Below are 14,885 nucleotides of genomic sequence, written 5' to 3'. Positions count from 1 at the left end.
ATAGCCATTTGAGGGGAGGAATTTAAAATTTCTTTTTAATTTCCCCTTGGAATAAGACATCTTGGGAATACCAACATGGCTTCTGCAATTTCTTTGGGGCTTCAAGAGCTTCAGAGGCCATACCCCCACCACCAAAGCAAATTGCCCCCCTCAAAGAAAATTAATGTAGCCACTGTCCCTTGCACCCACTGAAATTTCTGAGTAGTCTTCAAAGGCAGCCCCTTGTACACGATATGGCAGTAGCCTAACCTGGAGATTACTAGGGCACAGACCACAACTGTGGTCAGCATCTCTTTGCTAGGTGTTGGACTGCCTTCTGGGGCAAGGCTTCAGAGAACTTTAGGAAGTACAGCTCTTCCATTTGAGTGATGACAAAAATAGTGCACTGAAAGGATCTCTTTGATGCAACTATTTAAGGCACTTTTGTCCTGTCCTGCTTATCTCCCACTGAATGTAGTAGCTCAAATTTCCTTGTTCAATGGAACTATTTTGCTGCCCTCTGATGGTGAGAATGTGAAAAACTCAGCTTGATTCATTGCAGGATCTGTTGAAATTGACACATGTCCTTGTACCCAACTTTATGTTTGATTATGATTGGCTATTAATGGAGGACTGATGGGACAAGAGAGTTCTCAGCTGGGAGGTGGACGTTTGCCTTACTTGCAACTCTTGGCCAGCGTGCAGGCTGTTTAAATTGCTTAGAGATACAAATGGGGTGGCACCATTCCGAAAGGTCTTGCAAAATGTCTAACGTCTCCACCTAGTTAGTACAGGACGACACAACAAAGACAACAACCGTGTTGATAAGTCAAGTCTGTATATTTGCAACGAAGTATCAAGTATCCATCTTTATAGAGATTTGCAGCACTGAAAGGTTAATCAAAACTGGAATCATTCAAGAGGCAAATGAATTATGGAAAGGCATTGAACGGCAGGGTAGAGGGCACCTGGGCAGCTACTGTGATGGCTTTCTGACTGTCTAATACTGTAAAAGAAGAATAGGAACATCAGTAAGAATTCAAACACAGGGGAAAGACCTTAGAGTTATTCTAAGAGTGACTACGTGTGGGGATCCTGGTGCCCGGTGGGGTGAGGGCATAGGGCGTCCCTCAAGGATCCCTGGGCCAGAAGGCCCAGCTGCCAGTCTCTCTCTAAGGTGTCCAGCAGTCTTGGTCGGGCTGGCCTCAGACTGCCATGGGGGGGGTTGACAGCACCCTGGTCCCCCGCTCAGGTTTGAGGCAGGCTTCTTGGGTCACTAGTAGGAAGGCTGCAGCTCCAGCCTCCTACCTCCCTTCAGCCTGCTCTCTCCAGACTGACTGTCATCACAGGCTGACCCAGGGCTCCTCCTCCTAACCCCGCCTCCTCCTAGCTTGGCAGGTCTAAAAGGGCCAGTGTCAGGCCCCAGGCTTGGGTTCTGGAAAGGGGTTTCCTGGTGCCCCTGAGATGATCAATCCCCCTGAAAGACCCTCCTCCGTCGGTGGCTTGCACCCCCTGCCAGGCCCCCCTTTTCCCACCCCTTTGGGTATCTGGGGCTGGCTGATGTCGCCCACTGATGTCATCAGGCGGGGAAACATGGGTTCGCCAGGCAGTCCGGCAGGCTGTCCTCCGCCGCCGGCCACCTGGTTGTCACTGTGGGGACGTGCCTCCGCCGTGGTTGGTTTGGGAGGGGTGGTGGCCCGCCTGCCCGCTGGCCCGAGCAGAGGGTCTCCCGTGTCCCATCTGCCAGGCAAGCCAGGCACAGGCTTGCCCGATCCTACCTCTTCCTGGGTGGTGGAACCAGTGCTGCAGAGGGTGGGACAGGATCCCCACTCATCCCAGGAGGAAAGGGGGATCTGTGACTGGGGGCTGCTCCCCTCTAGAGGTAAGTCAGGGGCCCTGGGGGAGGTCGCTCCCTGACACTACTACCAAAAAAAGGCAAGAGGTAGAACTTTTGATTTTTAGAAGGTTCAGGGTCAATCCCACTATCTCTAGGTACAGCAGAGTACACCTCCTACCTGGGGCGGGGGGCTAAAACCCTGGAGAGCCACCATCGTTCTGTATAAAATACTGACTTAGATAGACCAGTGGTCTGATTCCGTATCTCCGTCTACGCAGAAGCAGTAGGGCTAGCTACAGGCATCTTTGGATACATGCCCAGGACCCCAAGATGCCCAGGACAGGTCTAATGCTCCTTAAAAAGACCTCTGTGCCAAGAGACTTGTGGGGGCTGGTGGTGATTGGAGAGTCACCCTCTTGGGGTTAACCCTATCGGAGGAGGGCAGTCTGTCAAAGGCCCTCTGGAGCTAGCTCTGGCCATACCACTGATCTATCTCACCAACTGAGAAGTCCAGAGAATAAATTTGGTTTATTTCCCAGCATTTTTATCCCACCCTTCCTTCTAAGAAGCTCAAGACAGTGGACATGGCTCCTTCATTCTCCTTACAATGGCCCTGCAAAGTAAGATAGGCTGAGATAAAGTGGCTGGTGAGTTTCGTGACTGACTGGGGATTGAATAATACTCACGTAGACATTGGGACCATCGTAACTTACTCTGTAAGGCAACAACAAAAAGGAACTGTATCGTTTCTGCACCGATATGGCTGTGTGTGGACCTATATCTGTCATTTCTAAGCTGCATTGCAGACTTATGGGAGAAATGGCCAAGTATGCATTCAGAAGTCCTTGAGACAATCCTATAATGATATCTACCCACTCTCTGTGGTCAATGAGCTTGAGGGGTGAGGGAAGAGGTCTTCTTGTCCCCAAAGCTGTCCCGTAGCTTTCAGATCCAAGAAATAGTTTTAGAGTGTTTCTCAGAGGGCTTTCAGATACTTAAATCAGAAAGTGTGCTCCATAATCTATTGACAGATCCACTGAGTTGGTCAATAAACAAGATGACACAATTTGCAGATATCTGATACTTACCCCTTTGGCATCGAAGCCATTGTAGCCAAGTAGCTCTGCCACCATTCTAGGAATACAAACAAAAAACCAGAGAGGATATATTAGGAATTTGTGGGTCACTGAGAAGCAAGAGTTTTCAGGGACAAAAGTATAAAGGATCAGTTTTCTTGGAGACACCCCTGGATATTTTCACCCCTGTAGAAATAGATATACTTTTGTAATATTTATCTACAAATATACAAATGGAGCAGCACTCCAGGAACCCAGATAGACACTGCTAGGCTTGAAAACCAGGTCAGTTCCTGTCAGGACAGACTGCAATGCTCAGTGATTCTCTCCCTATGCGCTGTACCAAACTGAGATAAGGTACTACAAGAGAATGGGCGTGAATGGAGACCTACAGCAAATTCATCCTTTAGCTTCAAAAACAAAAAATCATCAGAAAAGTCATTAGCATGAGGGAAGTACAATATGCTGAAAAACATGCTACCAATTTAAAGAGGCACATTGTTGTATGCCAAAGAGATAGCAATATTGCAGCAATATAGCAATATTGAAGATCAAGTGGTTCACTGCAAAAGGAAGAGGAATTCTGGGGGCTTACTCCATTGTTGTTGAAGCTTCCAGCTCCTCCCTGGTTGCCATTGAAGCTGCCGATATTCTGAAAAACAAAAAGGGCCTCATTTAAAGGACGGTGTTGGTGTCATGGTTGGGGAGTCGAACTTAGACCTGGAGGATCCAGGTTCGGAAACCCACTTGGGCCGGTCGTTGGCCTCACCTACCCATAGCGTTTTTATGCTTATGATGTACGGCTGGGTGGGTGGGTGGACGGACGGACGGACGGACGGACGGACTTAGTCCCAAGATCATGGTTCCAGTGTCCTAAATAAGTAACTTGGTACTAAATGGCACTAATAAGAATCGTAATCTGTTTGACATTTCGTGACCAGTTTTGGAACCCAGTGGACTATTGAGTTGGACCATAGCTCTAGGACCCTGTCAAAGACTGGCAAGGGTTCTCTAAGGTACCAGGAAGGGATTTATCTCTGTCCTACCTGGAGACACCATGAATTGGTCCTGGCACTTACTGCGTGTGGATGCTTGATCTCTGAGCTACAGTACCCCACTCAAATAGAATGTCTCAAGGCAGTCTCTCTTCTACAGATACTCACATTCCCTTGAACCCTCTACATGGCATTTCGAGTGTGCCAATGACGTAGCAGTGATATGTCTAGTGCAAGCGTTCAAGGACGTCAGTGGTGGGGTTGCTGATACTTACGCCTCCTGAACGGTTATAGTGATACTGCAATAAAAAAGGAGGAAAAGGTCATCCTCCAAAGGACAAACCCCCTTCCCAAGACCACCCTGATAAAGAAAATCATGGGAAGGGAGATGTTTTCCCCTCCTCAACAGAGCTCTACTCTCTCCACCCCTCCCATTCCTGAAGAAGGGATAGCATGCTAAGCACTAAGGCAGGACTATAATTAATGAGGGTCTCCTTCTTCTTCAAGGGGACAGAAAGGATGGCTATACCCTGACAAGTCTCAGCAAGAAGGGATCACAGTCCACTGACAGTTTTGATACAGTTTCAAGAAGAGTCTGTTTTTTTTTTCAACTGAGAACAAGGAAAGATTGATCACCAAATGCTGTATCTCAAACTGCAAAGGGACTCTGGGTACTTACTCCATTGTTGTTGAAGCTCCCAGCTCCTCCTCGATTACCATTGAAGCTACCTATATTCTGAAAAGGAACAAAGAGAGCAATGCTTTATGGCAGGGGTGTCAAACTTGTTTCATAGAGGAAGGCCAAATAGTATTCATGGCACCTGGTGAGGGGCCAGAAGTGGTCATTGTTGATGATCAGAGATTAGCGCTTTTTTCTCTTTTTCCTCATGCCCCAATGATAATGAGATCTTGATCGCAGATCTTTTCAAGATCATATTTTCAAGATATGGGAGAGCCCAATTATCACAAGGGCCACCTTTTATCAGCGCTGCTTCTGCTAAGGCATCACTTTGCAGCTCAGCAGTTGGTGATGGTGCTGGGAGAACCCAAACATCACGTGGGCCAGATAAAGAGCTTCTGTGGGCCACATCTGGCCCAAGGGTCTTATGTTTGACACCCCTGTTTCAGTGGGGGACTGGGAAAAGCAACTTTTTAAACTCCCTATGCAAAACCCAGAGAAGTTCTAGGAACTTACTCCCTTATTGTTGAAGAAGCTGCCGTCTCTGACAGTACTGCCATGAAAACTGCCAACATTCTGGAAAAGAGCAGCAAGAGACTCAGTGAGGTGGATGGCTGAAATCAAAAGCAACTCATCTGAAAATTTAGTCTGTGTTGAGGATGTGAGCAGAAGTTAGTTGGACCAAGGTCTGGGGTGCACTTGAACTGGGAAACCAACATAGAAAAGTTAGTCAAAAGATGAACTCTCAGTTGAAGAGAGGAAAACAAGTGGAAAACTAGGGCACAGGATCCCAGCAAGGTCTTTCATTTGGACAGAGCTACTGTGGCCCAAATCCTAACCAATTTTCCAATACCAGCATAACTGTGCCAGTGGGACATGTGCTGTATCCTGCAGTTGGGTGGTGCTCATGGAGGACTCCTCAAAGTAAGGGAATGTTTGTTCCCTTACCTCAGAGCTGCATTACCCTTAGGTTGGTGCAGGAAAGTAGGTTAGGATTGTGCCCTGTGTCTTTAAAAGCTCATGGTCAAGACTTGATTATTTCAGGATTTCCAAACTGCCTTTCTATCTCCAAACAGATGCCCGATGCAAGTTCCTTTCCATTCCTATTGGGTAGGTCTGAACATAAGAACTTAAGAACAGCCCCACTGGATCAGGCCATAGGCCCATCTAGTCCAGCTTCCTGTATCTCACAGCGGCCCACCAAATGCCCCAGGGAGCACACCAGATAACAAGAGACCTGATCCTGGTGCCCTCCCTTGCATCTGGCATTCTGACATAGCCCATTTCTAAAACCAGGAGGTTGCGCATACACATCATGGCTTGTAACCCGTAATGGATTTTTCCACCAGAAACTTGTCCAATCCCCTTTTAAAGGCACCCAGCCAGGTGCCATCACCACATCCTGTGGCAAAGAGTTCCACAGACCAATCACACACTGAGTAAAGAAATATTTTATTTTGTCTGTCCTAACTCTCCCAACACTCAATTTTAGTGGATGTCCCCTGGTTCTGGTGTTATGTGAGAGTGTAAAGAGCATCTCTCTATCCTCTCTGTGCATCCCCTGCATAATTTTGTATGTCTCAATCATGTCCCCCCTCAGGCGCCTCTCTTCTAGGCTGAAGAGGCCCAAACGCCGTAGCCTTTCCTCATAAGGAAGGTGCCCCAGCCCAGTAATCATCTTAGTCGCTCTCTTTTGCACCTTTTCCATTTCCACTATGTCTTTTTTGAGATGTGGCAACCAGAACTGGACACAATACTCCAGGTGTGGCCTTACCATCGATTTGTACAACGGCATTGTCTGGCGTGAAGAGTCTCTTCGGGTTGATGAGAGTTATTCAAAACCCAAGTTTCTAATATTCCAATACAGTGTCAGAATCGATGGGTTATGTTTGCTTGATACTTACACTTCTACCACCACCACTGGCAGTCTATGCAAAAAGAAAAAGAAAAATTTCCAAAATATTTTCTTTTTATTATTATATAATATTATATTATGTTTCATTACAGCCTCAGCTGGGCTGGTTATATCCTGCAATTTGAGATCTTGCCCAGATCCTGGGAATCACAGAGATACAGTCATTGAATCATCGTGGTTACTGCTACTGTTATTTATGTACTTCCTGTGTCCTATTTATAAATGTAAATCCAAAGTAAACCCATTGTGTTTAGTAACTTACAACCCAATCCTATCCACATTTTCCTGGGAGTAAGCCCCATTGACTTTAATGAGACTTACTTCTGAGTAGACATGCATAGGATTGGGCTGCCAGGCTGCAAAGCTATCTTACCAGAAACAAGCACCTCTACTTACTTATAATCACAGGGATATACCTCCCCCATTTAATTGTGTTTTTTTTTTCTTTCTTTCTGAACTGCAAAGTTGTTCTCTCCATATCCATTAAACAAATTTAGGAATATGTCTTACTGCAGGTCTAGAATGACTGGAAATCTACAATAAGGAAAACAAAAAACAAAAAACCTGCATAGCCTTGAACATCAAAACCAAAAATCAACTAGAAAATCCCAATAAGAAGGAAGCTCAATCTGCTGAAAAGGTTTGCTGCAGTTTTAAGGAGAGCACTTTTTTTTTCTTCCAAAGAAAAAAGCCAGATTGATCAGCCAATCTCAAAACAGAGAAGAATTTTGGGTACATACTCCATTGATATTGCTGAAGCTGCCAGGTCCTCCACGCTGGTCATTGAAGCTGTTTCTGTTCTGGAAAAGGGAGAGAGACAGAGATAGATTTCTAAAGAGAAGAGAGCAATACAGTGGGCCCTCGATATCTGCGGGGGATCCGTTTCAGGACCCTCTGCAGATACCAATTTCTGCAGATAGCCCTCAAAGGATCTCTCAGACATGACTGGAAGGACTGGAGTCCCTCCGGCATGGGTCAGCACCCGCATTGACTCAAATTCATGGGTGTGAAACATGCACTGTACAATCAACTAAGGATCCCTTTCAAAACCAAGAAGAATGCCTAGGGACTCACCCCATGGTTGTTTCTGAAGCTGCCAGATCTTCCTCTGTTGCCATTGAAGCTGCCAATATTCTGGAAAGGAGCACATTGTTTGGGTGGATGACCACCGGAAAAACCAACACAGTTCTTTGGGGTTTGTCAAGAGTGTTTCTGAGGATGCCAACAGAAATAGCTGGATCACAATCTGGGATGTGCATGTAGGGAGAACTATGGAAGGGGATTCATCAGATCTCTGTGGAGGAGGAGGATGGAGTTCTGGCAAATAGACATGGTCCATAAATGCAACTTCTCCTGTTTTGTCCTTCCTGGTCTTCCCCAGTAAGGTTGGAATCCTAACCACACTTTCCTGAGAGTAAGCCCTATTGAACAAAATAGGACTTACTTCTGAGTAGACCTAGTTAGAATTGTTCCCTAAGGTTCTGAGCTTGGAGCAGGGAAAAAGAGAGTGCCACCAGTTTGGCAATCAAACACAACTCTGATTGTTTTAGTTGCAGCAGGGTGCAACCAGAAGTGTAATCTCTCGATTCTCCATACCAACATCTGAGCAAAGTGGTTTGGTGATATTGGAGCCCATTTCCACAAGACTGTGATAACTCTAATCTTTGTCCCTCAGTGTCTGCTACACCTGAGATGCCTCCCTGAATACACATATCATACAGGCTCAGTGTCATCTTTCAAATCTACTGCTTACCTCTGACATATCTCTTTACTACTAATTTCCTACAGCAACAAAGGCCAGTTCAAATGAATGCACATTCTTTCTGTTTCCTCAATCACCAGCACTCAATCACCAGCATTTTGAGTTTTTGATAGTATGCTCTTTGGGGCAGAGACTTGCCTTCTTGTTCAGCATCATGCCCTTTGATGAAGCTACCTAACTTTCCAACCATGCAAGCTTATGCACGTTGACTCAGAAGTAATTTCATTATGTTCAACGAGGCTTACTCCCAAGAATGTGTGTATAGGATCGCAGACAAAGAAAAAGAAGCCAAAAAAATGTGTTTCTTTAAAATGTCAGCAAACCATTCAGATGCAGAGGCTGCCAGAGCACTCTGACTCCTGAGTTTGGGAACCACTGGGCTAAGAATTTGTCTTAAAATGAAGAAGAATTCTGGGCACTTACTCCATGGTTATAGCTGAAGCTTCCAGCTCCTCCTCTGTTGCCATTAAAACTGCCTACATTCTGGAAAAGAAGCAGGATACCAAAAATAAAAAATAAAAAAAAATGCTTAATTTAGATGGAGCTGGAATAATTAACTGCTGAAATTATCAGTGCAGTCCTAGGTATGACCACTCAGAACTATATTTGATTTCAATGGGATCTACTCTAGGTATGTTTAGGATTGCAGTCTTTGTGCTACAAAGTAAGTAGTGTGTGAAAAATCAGAGAGCGACCCTGGTCTAGATGCATCATGTGTATCTGCTGATACTTACTCCTCCGGAATTATAATAGGGGTACTACAAAGAAAAAAAAATGGAATGAATGAGTTCCACAAATAACCAACTTTTTCTCAGCAAAACCTCCATGATTAAGAAATGCAACAGACACCAGTGGGATATTCTCCCCCCCCCCATCACCCAGCAGAGCTTCCTTTAGATCTCATTCATAGGATGCCCTGCTGTTGCCACTAAAACTACCCTCAATGAGAGTCTGAGATGGCTCTACCCTCACAAGAAAGATGATTGCATCACAATGAACGCTAATGAGAAAGAAGCTTTGTTCTGAGTAAAGAGCAAAACTGGTCAGCTGATGGCTCATCTAACATAGAGGAATTCCCCCGGTACTTACTCCATTGTTGCTGAAGCTGTTGGCCCCTACAGTGTTGCCATTGAAGCTGGCTATATTCTGGAAAGGAACAGAAAGATCACTAAGTGGGAGAATAGGAGTAAACAGCAATTTAAGATACTACTCTTATAATAGAAGTTATCACACAAATCTTGGCATGGAGCTGAATTCTGGGGGTTGGGTTACTTGCATTCTCTTGCAATAATAATTCTTGGGAGGCCTGTTGTATCTGCCCCATGTCATCCCAGCCTCATTGCTACAACCTGAAGTTAGCCTTCTTTCTATCACTGAGCATGCAAAATATTGCTTTTGTATTCATTAAAATCAAATCAGAATACTCAAATCAAAATATACGTCCCTTGGATCAATTCAGCCCAATTGGTTGGGAAAGAAAATGAGAAGTGTTGTTTATACAGTTCAATCTGTTGTTTAGAACTTGAAGCAATGCTAAGCCTGAAGTCCAAAAGTTAGTTGAAGATGGGAGTACTTGGTAAGAAGTTCCAATAGGATCTAGAAAACCTATTCAGCACTCCCCAAATGCTGTTGGCAACCTTCAGTCTCGAAAGACTGTGGTATCGCGCTCTGAAAGGTGGTTCTGGAACAGCGTCTAGTGTGGCTGAAAAGGCCAATTCGGGAGTGACAAACCCTTCCACACTGGGAGCAAGTGCAAGTGCAGTCTGCACTCCCCAAATAGTCCATCTCAAAACAGAGCTGAATTCTGAGCACTTACGCCATAGTTCTTGTTGAATCGACCTGGTCTTCCACTGTTGTTGTTAAAACTGCCTATATTCTGGAATGAAACAGAAGGAGCATCATTTGGGCAGACGACAGGGATTAAAGAAAAAAAACCAAAAACTCCCCAAACTTTATCTCTCCGGTGCTCAGTATGCGTCAAAAGATGTGACCATCCTAGGAAGTAGCTGGATCAAGTTCTATGATCAGTGACTTCACATTTAATATTTCCAAACATAAATCCCACCAAAACTGAATTGTTGAATGCAAAGGTGAAAAAATCTCAAGTTCAAAGAGCTAAATATCATATACACCAGGGGTGCTCACACTTTTTTGGCTCGAGAGCTACTCTGAAACCCAGCAAGGCCCGGAGACCTACCAGAGTTTTTTTTTACAATGTTCGCGCCATCATAACATATAACATTTATGTTTACAATGTATGTTGGTGTACCTTGAGCCCCACTGAGTATAACAGGACTTACTCCTGAGTAGACATGCCTAGGATTAGGCTGTGAGGCTGCAATCCTAGCCACACTTACCTGGGAGTAAGCCCCATTGAGTACAATGGGCCTTACTCCCGGCATTTCCTCCCAGCGGCACCTGAAGGGGGGGGTCGGCACTCCGCGATCTACTCATTTTGCCTCGCGATCTACCGGTAGATCGCAATCCACCTATTGAGCACCCCTGATATACACTGATGCCCAAATACAGATTTGTACAAAATATAGTTTTGATTCTGCATGTGCTTCTACTGGCCTTGCCCTGGGAACCTCATGCCCACCTCACATCATTACAAGGAAGAGGAGAAGGTGGATTGTGATTTTTGACTTTGGGCCAGGGTAGCCAGATGTCCTCTTTTTCCAGGTCATGTCCTCTTTTTTAGCCATGTGTCCTGGAAAAGAACTTAAATGCCCTCCTTTTCCCTGTGTGCAGGCAACGCATAGCCTTCTTGTAATTAATAAATTATATGTAATAAATCATATGCAGTATAGTTTTAAAATTTAATAATAAGAAATATGGTGTTTAAATTAACCACATGCAATCCATATAGGAGTGTTTTTAGCTTTTATTTTGTCATGTCCTACATTTTTCTTGGATGTCCTACATTTTGGGGTGCCATGTCCTCTCTTGCCGTTATGATATCTGGTCACCCAGCTTTGGGCTGCCTTGGAAATAGGATCTAAGAAGTTAGCTTTGTTTTTTGGGGAACATCTAGGACTATTTTTGAGTGTATTTGATGAAACTTTGGAAGAGCAAGCTCCAGGCTGATGAAGATGTGGTATAACACCTACTACCACTAGTTTGGGACTAACATAAAAGAGGGTTCTCTGCTCTTTTAAATGACTCCACATACACTCTTTTGGTACCTCAGTGCATGAAGTTTGTCTCCCAGAACAGAGCTCCCTTCATTTCAAATTGCCGACATATTCCCCAAAGCCAATGTCATGCGCTACATGAACTGTGACTTAAAGTGGAGGAAAAATTCTTTCCTCTACTTTAAAACAGAGTTTCTATGAAAAAATCTCCAGGAGGATGCGCTGAAAGGTGTGCTGAAAGGTTGGCTATGATGTTAAAGGGAGATCTCATTTCTTGGGGAAAATGTTCTGCTCAGTATCCATCTCCAGAGTTTCTGGACTCTTACCCCATTGTTGTTGAAGCTTCCGGCTCCCCCAATGTTGCCGTTAAAGCTGCCGACATTCTGGAAAAGAGCCAAAAGACCATCATTCAGGTGGGTGCCTGGGAAACCTCCCGAAAAGCTTTTCATCCTGATACGTACTCTTCTACCAGTTGCACTAGTTTTCTGGGGGGAAAAAAAGCAGAGGCTAAGAATATTCCTATTAAATATTAAGTAATTATTATACATGCTATTAATATTTGCCTCTCTTCTCTAAGTCCAGTTTTTAAGTATTCCATCTCAAAACTTACTCCATTGTTCTGGAAGCTGTTAGGTCCTATAGCACGGGCAGTGATACTGCCTACTCTCTAGAAAGGAGAAGAAAGAACAGAATTTCAGTGGGTTTTTTGGCAAAAATAGCTGACGTGTCACAGGAGGGGAGCTGCAACAGGGAGGTGAACTGTACTATGTATTTATTTAAAAGATTTATATCCCTCCTTTCCCATGCCAAAACAAATGCCCAAGGTGACTGGATCCGGGTCTGTATTGTACATCTGAGAATAACTTAGAAAGGGGAACCGATATCATAGAATATTGGTTTCCAATAATGATAACCAATCTCATAGAATCATAGAGTTGGAAGGAACACATGAGGTCATCTAGTCCAACCCCCTGCCCATAGTAAGAGTTCCTCCTAGAGCACTTCCAGCAGGTACCAGTCGAGGCTCTGCTTGATGATCTCCAGTGAGAGAAAATTCACCACCACCCTTGGCAATCTGTTCTACGGCTGAACCTCCTAGATCATCAATAATCTCTTCCTGATGTCCAAGCAGAATCTCCTCTTGCACTTTGTACCCATTTGAACTAGTTCTACTCTCAGAAAGGATATAGATATCTCAGGGTAGACAAGCATTGATTGCTAAGGACACTGACCAAAAAAGGTGTATAATTGCCAGCTTTGATCCTGGCAAGCTTCTTTAATATTTGCCTCTGGGTGTGTTGGCAACCTTCAGTCTCGAAAGACTATGGTATCGCGCTCTGAATGGTGGTTCTGGAACAGCGTCTAGTGTGGCTGAAAAGGCCAATTCGGGAGTGACAATCCCTTCCAAACCGGGAGCAAGTGCAGTCTGTCCCTGGTCTGTCTCCTTGGCTATGGGCCTTCCTTCTTTGCTGTTGGCCAAGTGTCTCTTCAAACTGGGAAAGGCCATGCTGCACAGCCTGCCTCCAAGCGGGCCGCTCAGAGGCCAGGGTTTCCCACCTGTTGAGGTCCATCCCTAAGGCCTTCAGATCCCTCTTGCAGATGTCCTTGTATCGCAGCTGTGGTCTACCTGTAGGGCGCTTTCCTTGCACGAGTTCTCCATAGAGGAGATCCTTTGGAATCCGGCCATCATCCATTCTCACGACATGACCGAGCCAACGCAGGCGTCTCTGTTTCAGCAGTGCATACATGCTAGGGATTCCAGCTTGTTCCAGGACTGTGTTGTTTGGAACTTTGTCCTGCCAGGTGATGCCGAGGATGCATTGGAGGCAGCGCATGTGGAAAGTGTTCAGTTTCCTCTCCTGTTGTGAGCGAAGAGTCCATGACTCGCTGCAGTACAGAAGTGTACTCAGGACGCAAGCTCTGTAGACCTGGATCTTGGTATGTTCCGTCAGCTTCTTGTTGGACCAGACTCTAACTTCAATAAGAGCAGTACTCCCCCTTGGAATAAATTTTAACAATTCTTCTAATTAACTTCAATTCAAAATGAGTGAAATGCAGAGTAAAGTGAAACAGAGGGATGAATAAAGGTGGGAAATGTCCTAACCCAAACATAGTTTAAGCTTGATTGATTGTTTGTTTGATTGATTGATTTTGAAGATATCCCCCATCCAGCTCAGTAGTACAAAGCAAATTAGAATGTTTAAAAAATCATTTTAAACTTGAGATGTTGCCAGATCTCAGACACTTGAACATTCATTCCAGTTCACATACATTTCAGATTCCTGTGATATTTAATTCCCGTTTCAATTAGGTTGGAACACTCACACTGACCCCACTCCTGGCCACCCTCCACCATACAATGTCAGGACCTTTGTTACTGCAGGTGCAGCTCCGGCATCAGGTAGGGACAGCAGAGAGATGAGGAGGCAAACAGCCACAACCTGGACCGTCATCCTTGGGCTTCTTTCTCCTTTTCTCTCTTGAGTTGGGGATGAGAATGATGGCTAAACAAAGGGTTCTATTTATGTCCAGTGCCGTGCTGACCTCTGGGCACCAAACCCAATGACTCAGCCCTGTGTCCGGTTAGGAGCAGCTATCTTATCTGCTGCCGTCAGCGGAATGTGGAATGCGGAATGTGGCTTCAAAGACGTAGCCCACACAAAGAGTATTTCAGGCTTGAAGTGTTTCAGTAATGCAGTCTATATTTACAAGGTAACATAAAATAATAGCAGTATAACAAAGCAACATAAAGACGGCATAGCTTGCCAAAACATACGACTTATCAACCTTCCTTGCTTTTACCAGCCTTCCGGCCTTCCCTGCCGTTCCCCTCGTCCTGCCTGCCCACCCATGAAGACTCTTGCAGGCCTTTTAAAGCACTGTGCGGGAATTAGCAAGGGCAGTGTCTCCACCTCCTGATGCTGACTCAGCATCTGTTGTAATCAGCGTGTTCTCTGTTCACCTGATGCTTAGGTGATCCAGCATTTTACATGGCTGAGGATCTACCTTATCCAGGCCAAATTCCTTGGGTTGTGTTTTTCATACCCTGACACCCTGGAAGGAACCAACCCTTGCTTCTCCCAGTCTTCTTTCTTTGTAAGCATTACAACTCCTTTCCCTGCCAACCTTATGCCCTGTGACTGACCTTTTATTTCATTTCCCTTTTCTTCTTCCTCTGTCTGAGTCCTGTAGTTGCATTTCTGCTTTTGATGCATGCCAGGTGAAGACCCCGATGGACGGCCATACATCACTCAAATGGGGGGGGGAAGATAGTTAGGAGCTGCTGTATAGGGCAGGAGGTGTGGTCTGGAGGTTGAGCTGTCACCTTGCCTGAAAGGTGAAGCAGGATCAGCTCAAGTCCTGCCTTGGATGGATGAACAGGAACCAGTGGCTAGAGATGCAGGAATGTGGAGGTGTGTGGAGGAATCAGATGGCAAGAAATGGATAACATCCTGAGAACCGGCCTGAGTCTTGCTTTGCAGCTGCATGAAAGAGCTTAGAAAGTGCA

The 14,885-nt window shown here is 45.2% G+C and overlaps 1 protein-coding gene across 5 annotated transcripts; it reads right to left on the bottom strand.

Annotated features, from left to right (window-relative positions):
* Nucleotides 1-800: 800 nt before the first annotated feature.
* LOC136661419 (uncharacterized PPE family protein PPE40-like) lies at nt 801-13,932 on the bottom strand. 5 transcript variants are annotated; one of them, XM_066638666.1, is made up of 18 exons: nt 13,747-13,931; nt 11,988-12,044; nt 11,839-11,862; nt 11,704-11,760; nt 10,060-10,119; nt 9,333-9,389; nt 8,978-9,001; nt 8,667-8,726; nt 7,556-7,615; nt 7,222-7,281; nt 6,471-6,494; nt 5,083-5,142; nt 4,567-4,623; nt 4,163-4,186; nt 3,488-3,544; nt 2,905-2,950; nt 2,503-2,530; nt 801-985 (listed from the first exon to the last, which is right to left on the bottom strand). In XM_066638666.1, the coding sequence occupies exons 1-17, from the start codon at nt 13,828-13,830 to the stop codon at nt 2,526-2,528; spliced, it is 816 nt and encodes a 271-aa protein (XP_066494763.1). In that variant the 5' UTR covers nt 13,831-13,931; the 3' UTR covers nt 801-985; nt 2,503-2,525. The 5 variants fall into 5 exon arrangements, with proteins under 5 accessions (XP_066494763.1, XP_066494768.1, XP_066494767.1 ...); XM_066638671.1 differs by lacking the exon at nt 8,667-8,726 and having other exon boundaries at nt 13,747-13,932; XM_066638670.1 differs by lacking the exon at nt 8,978-9,001 and having other exon boundaries at nt 13,747-13,932.
* Between the last annotated feature and the right edge of the window lie 953 nt (nt 13,933-14,885).

Source organism: Tiliqua scincoides, chromosome 10 (assembly GCF_035046505.1).
Source record: "Tiliqua scincoides isolate rTilSci1 chromosome 10, rTilSci1.hap2, whole genome shotgun sequence".
Taxonomy (NCBI): Eukaryota; Metazoa; Chordata; class Lepidosauria; order Squamata; family Scincidae; genus Tiliqua; species Tiliqua scincoides.
This window is presented reverse-complemented; position numbering and strand designations above follow the sequence as displayed.

What these genes read in the sequence shown, in the direction of transcription:
- LOC136661419 (XM_066638666.1), bottom strand. Translation starts at nt 13,830, where the DNA reads ATGACGGTCCAGGTTGTGGCTGTTTGCCTCCTCATCTCTCTGCTGTCC. An exon ending in ACAGCTTCAGCAACAATGGA is followed by an intron (nt 9,002 to 9,332) that starts GTAAGTACCGGG and finishes TTTTCTTTGTAG; the next exon opens with TACCCCTATTATAATTCCGG. An exon ending in GGAGCTTCAACAACAATGGA is followed by an intron (nt 4,187 to 4,566) that starts GTAAGTACCCAG and finishes TTTTTATTGCAG; the next exon opens with TATCACTATAACCGTTCAGG.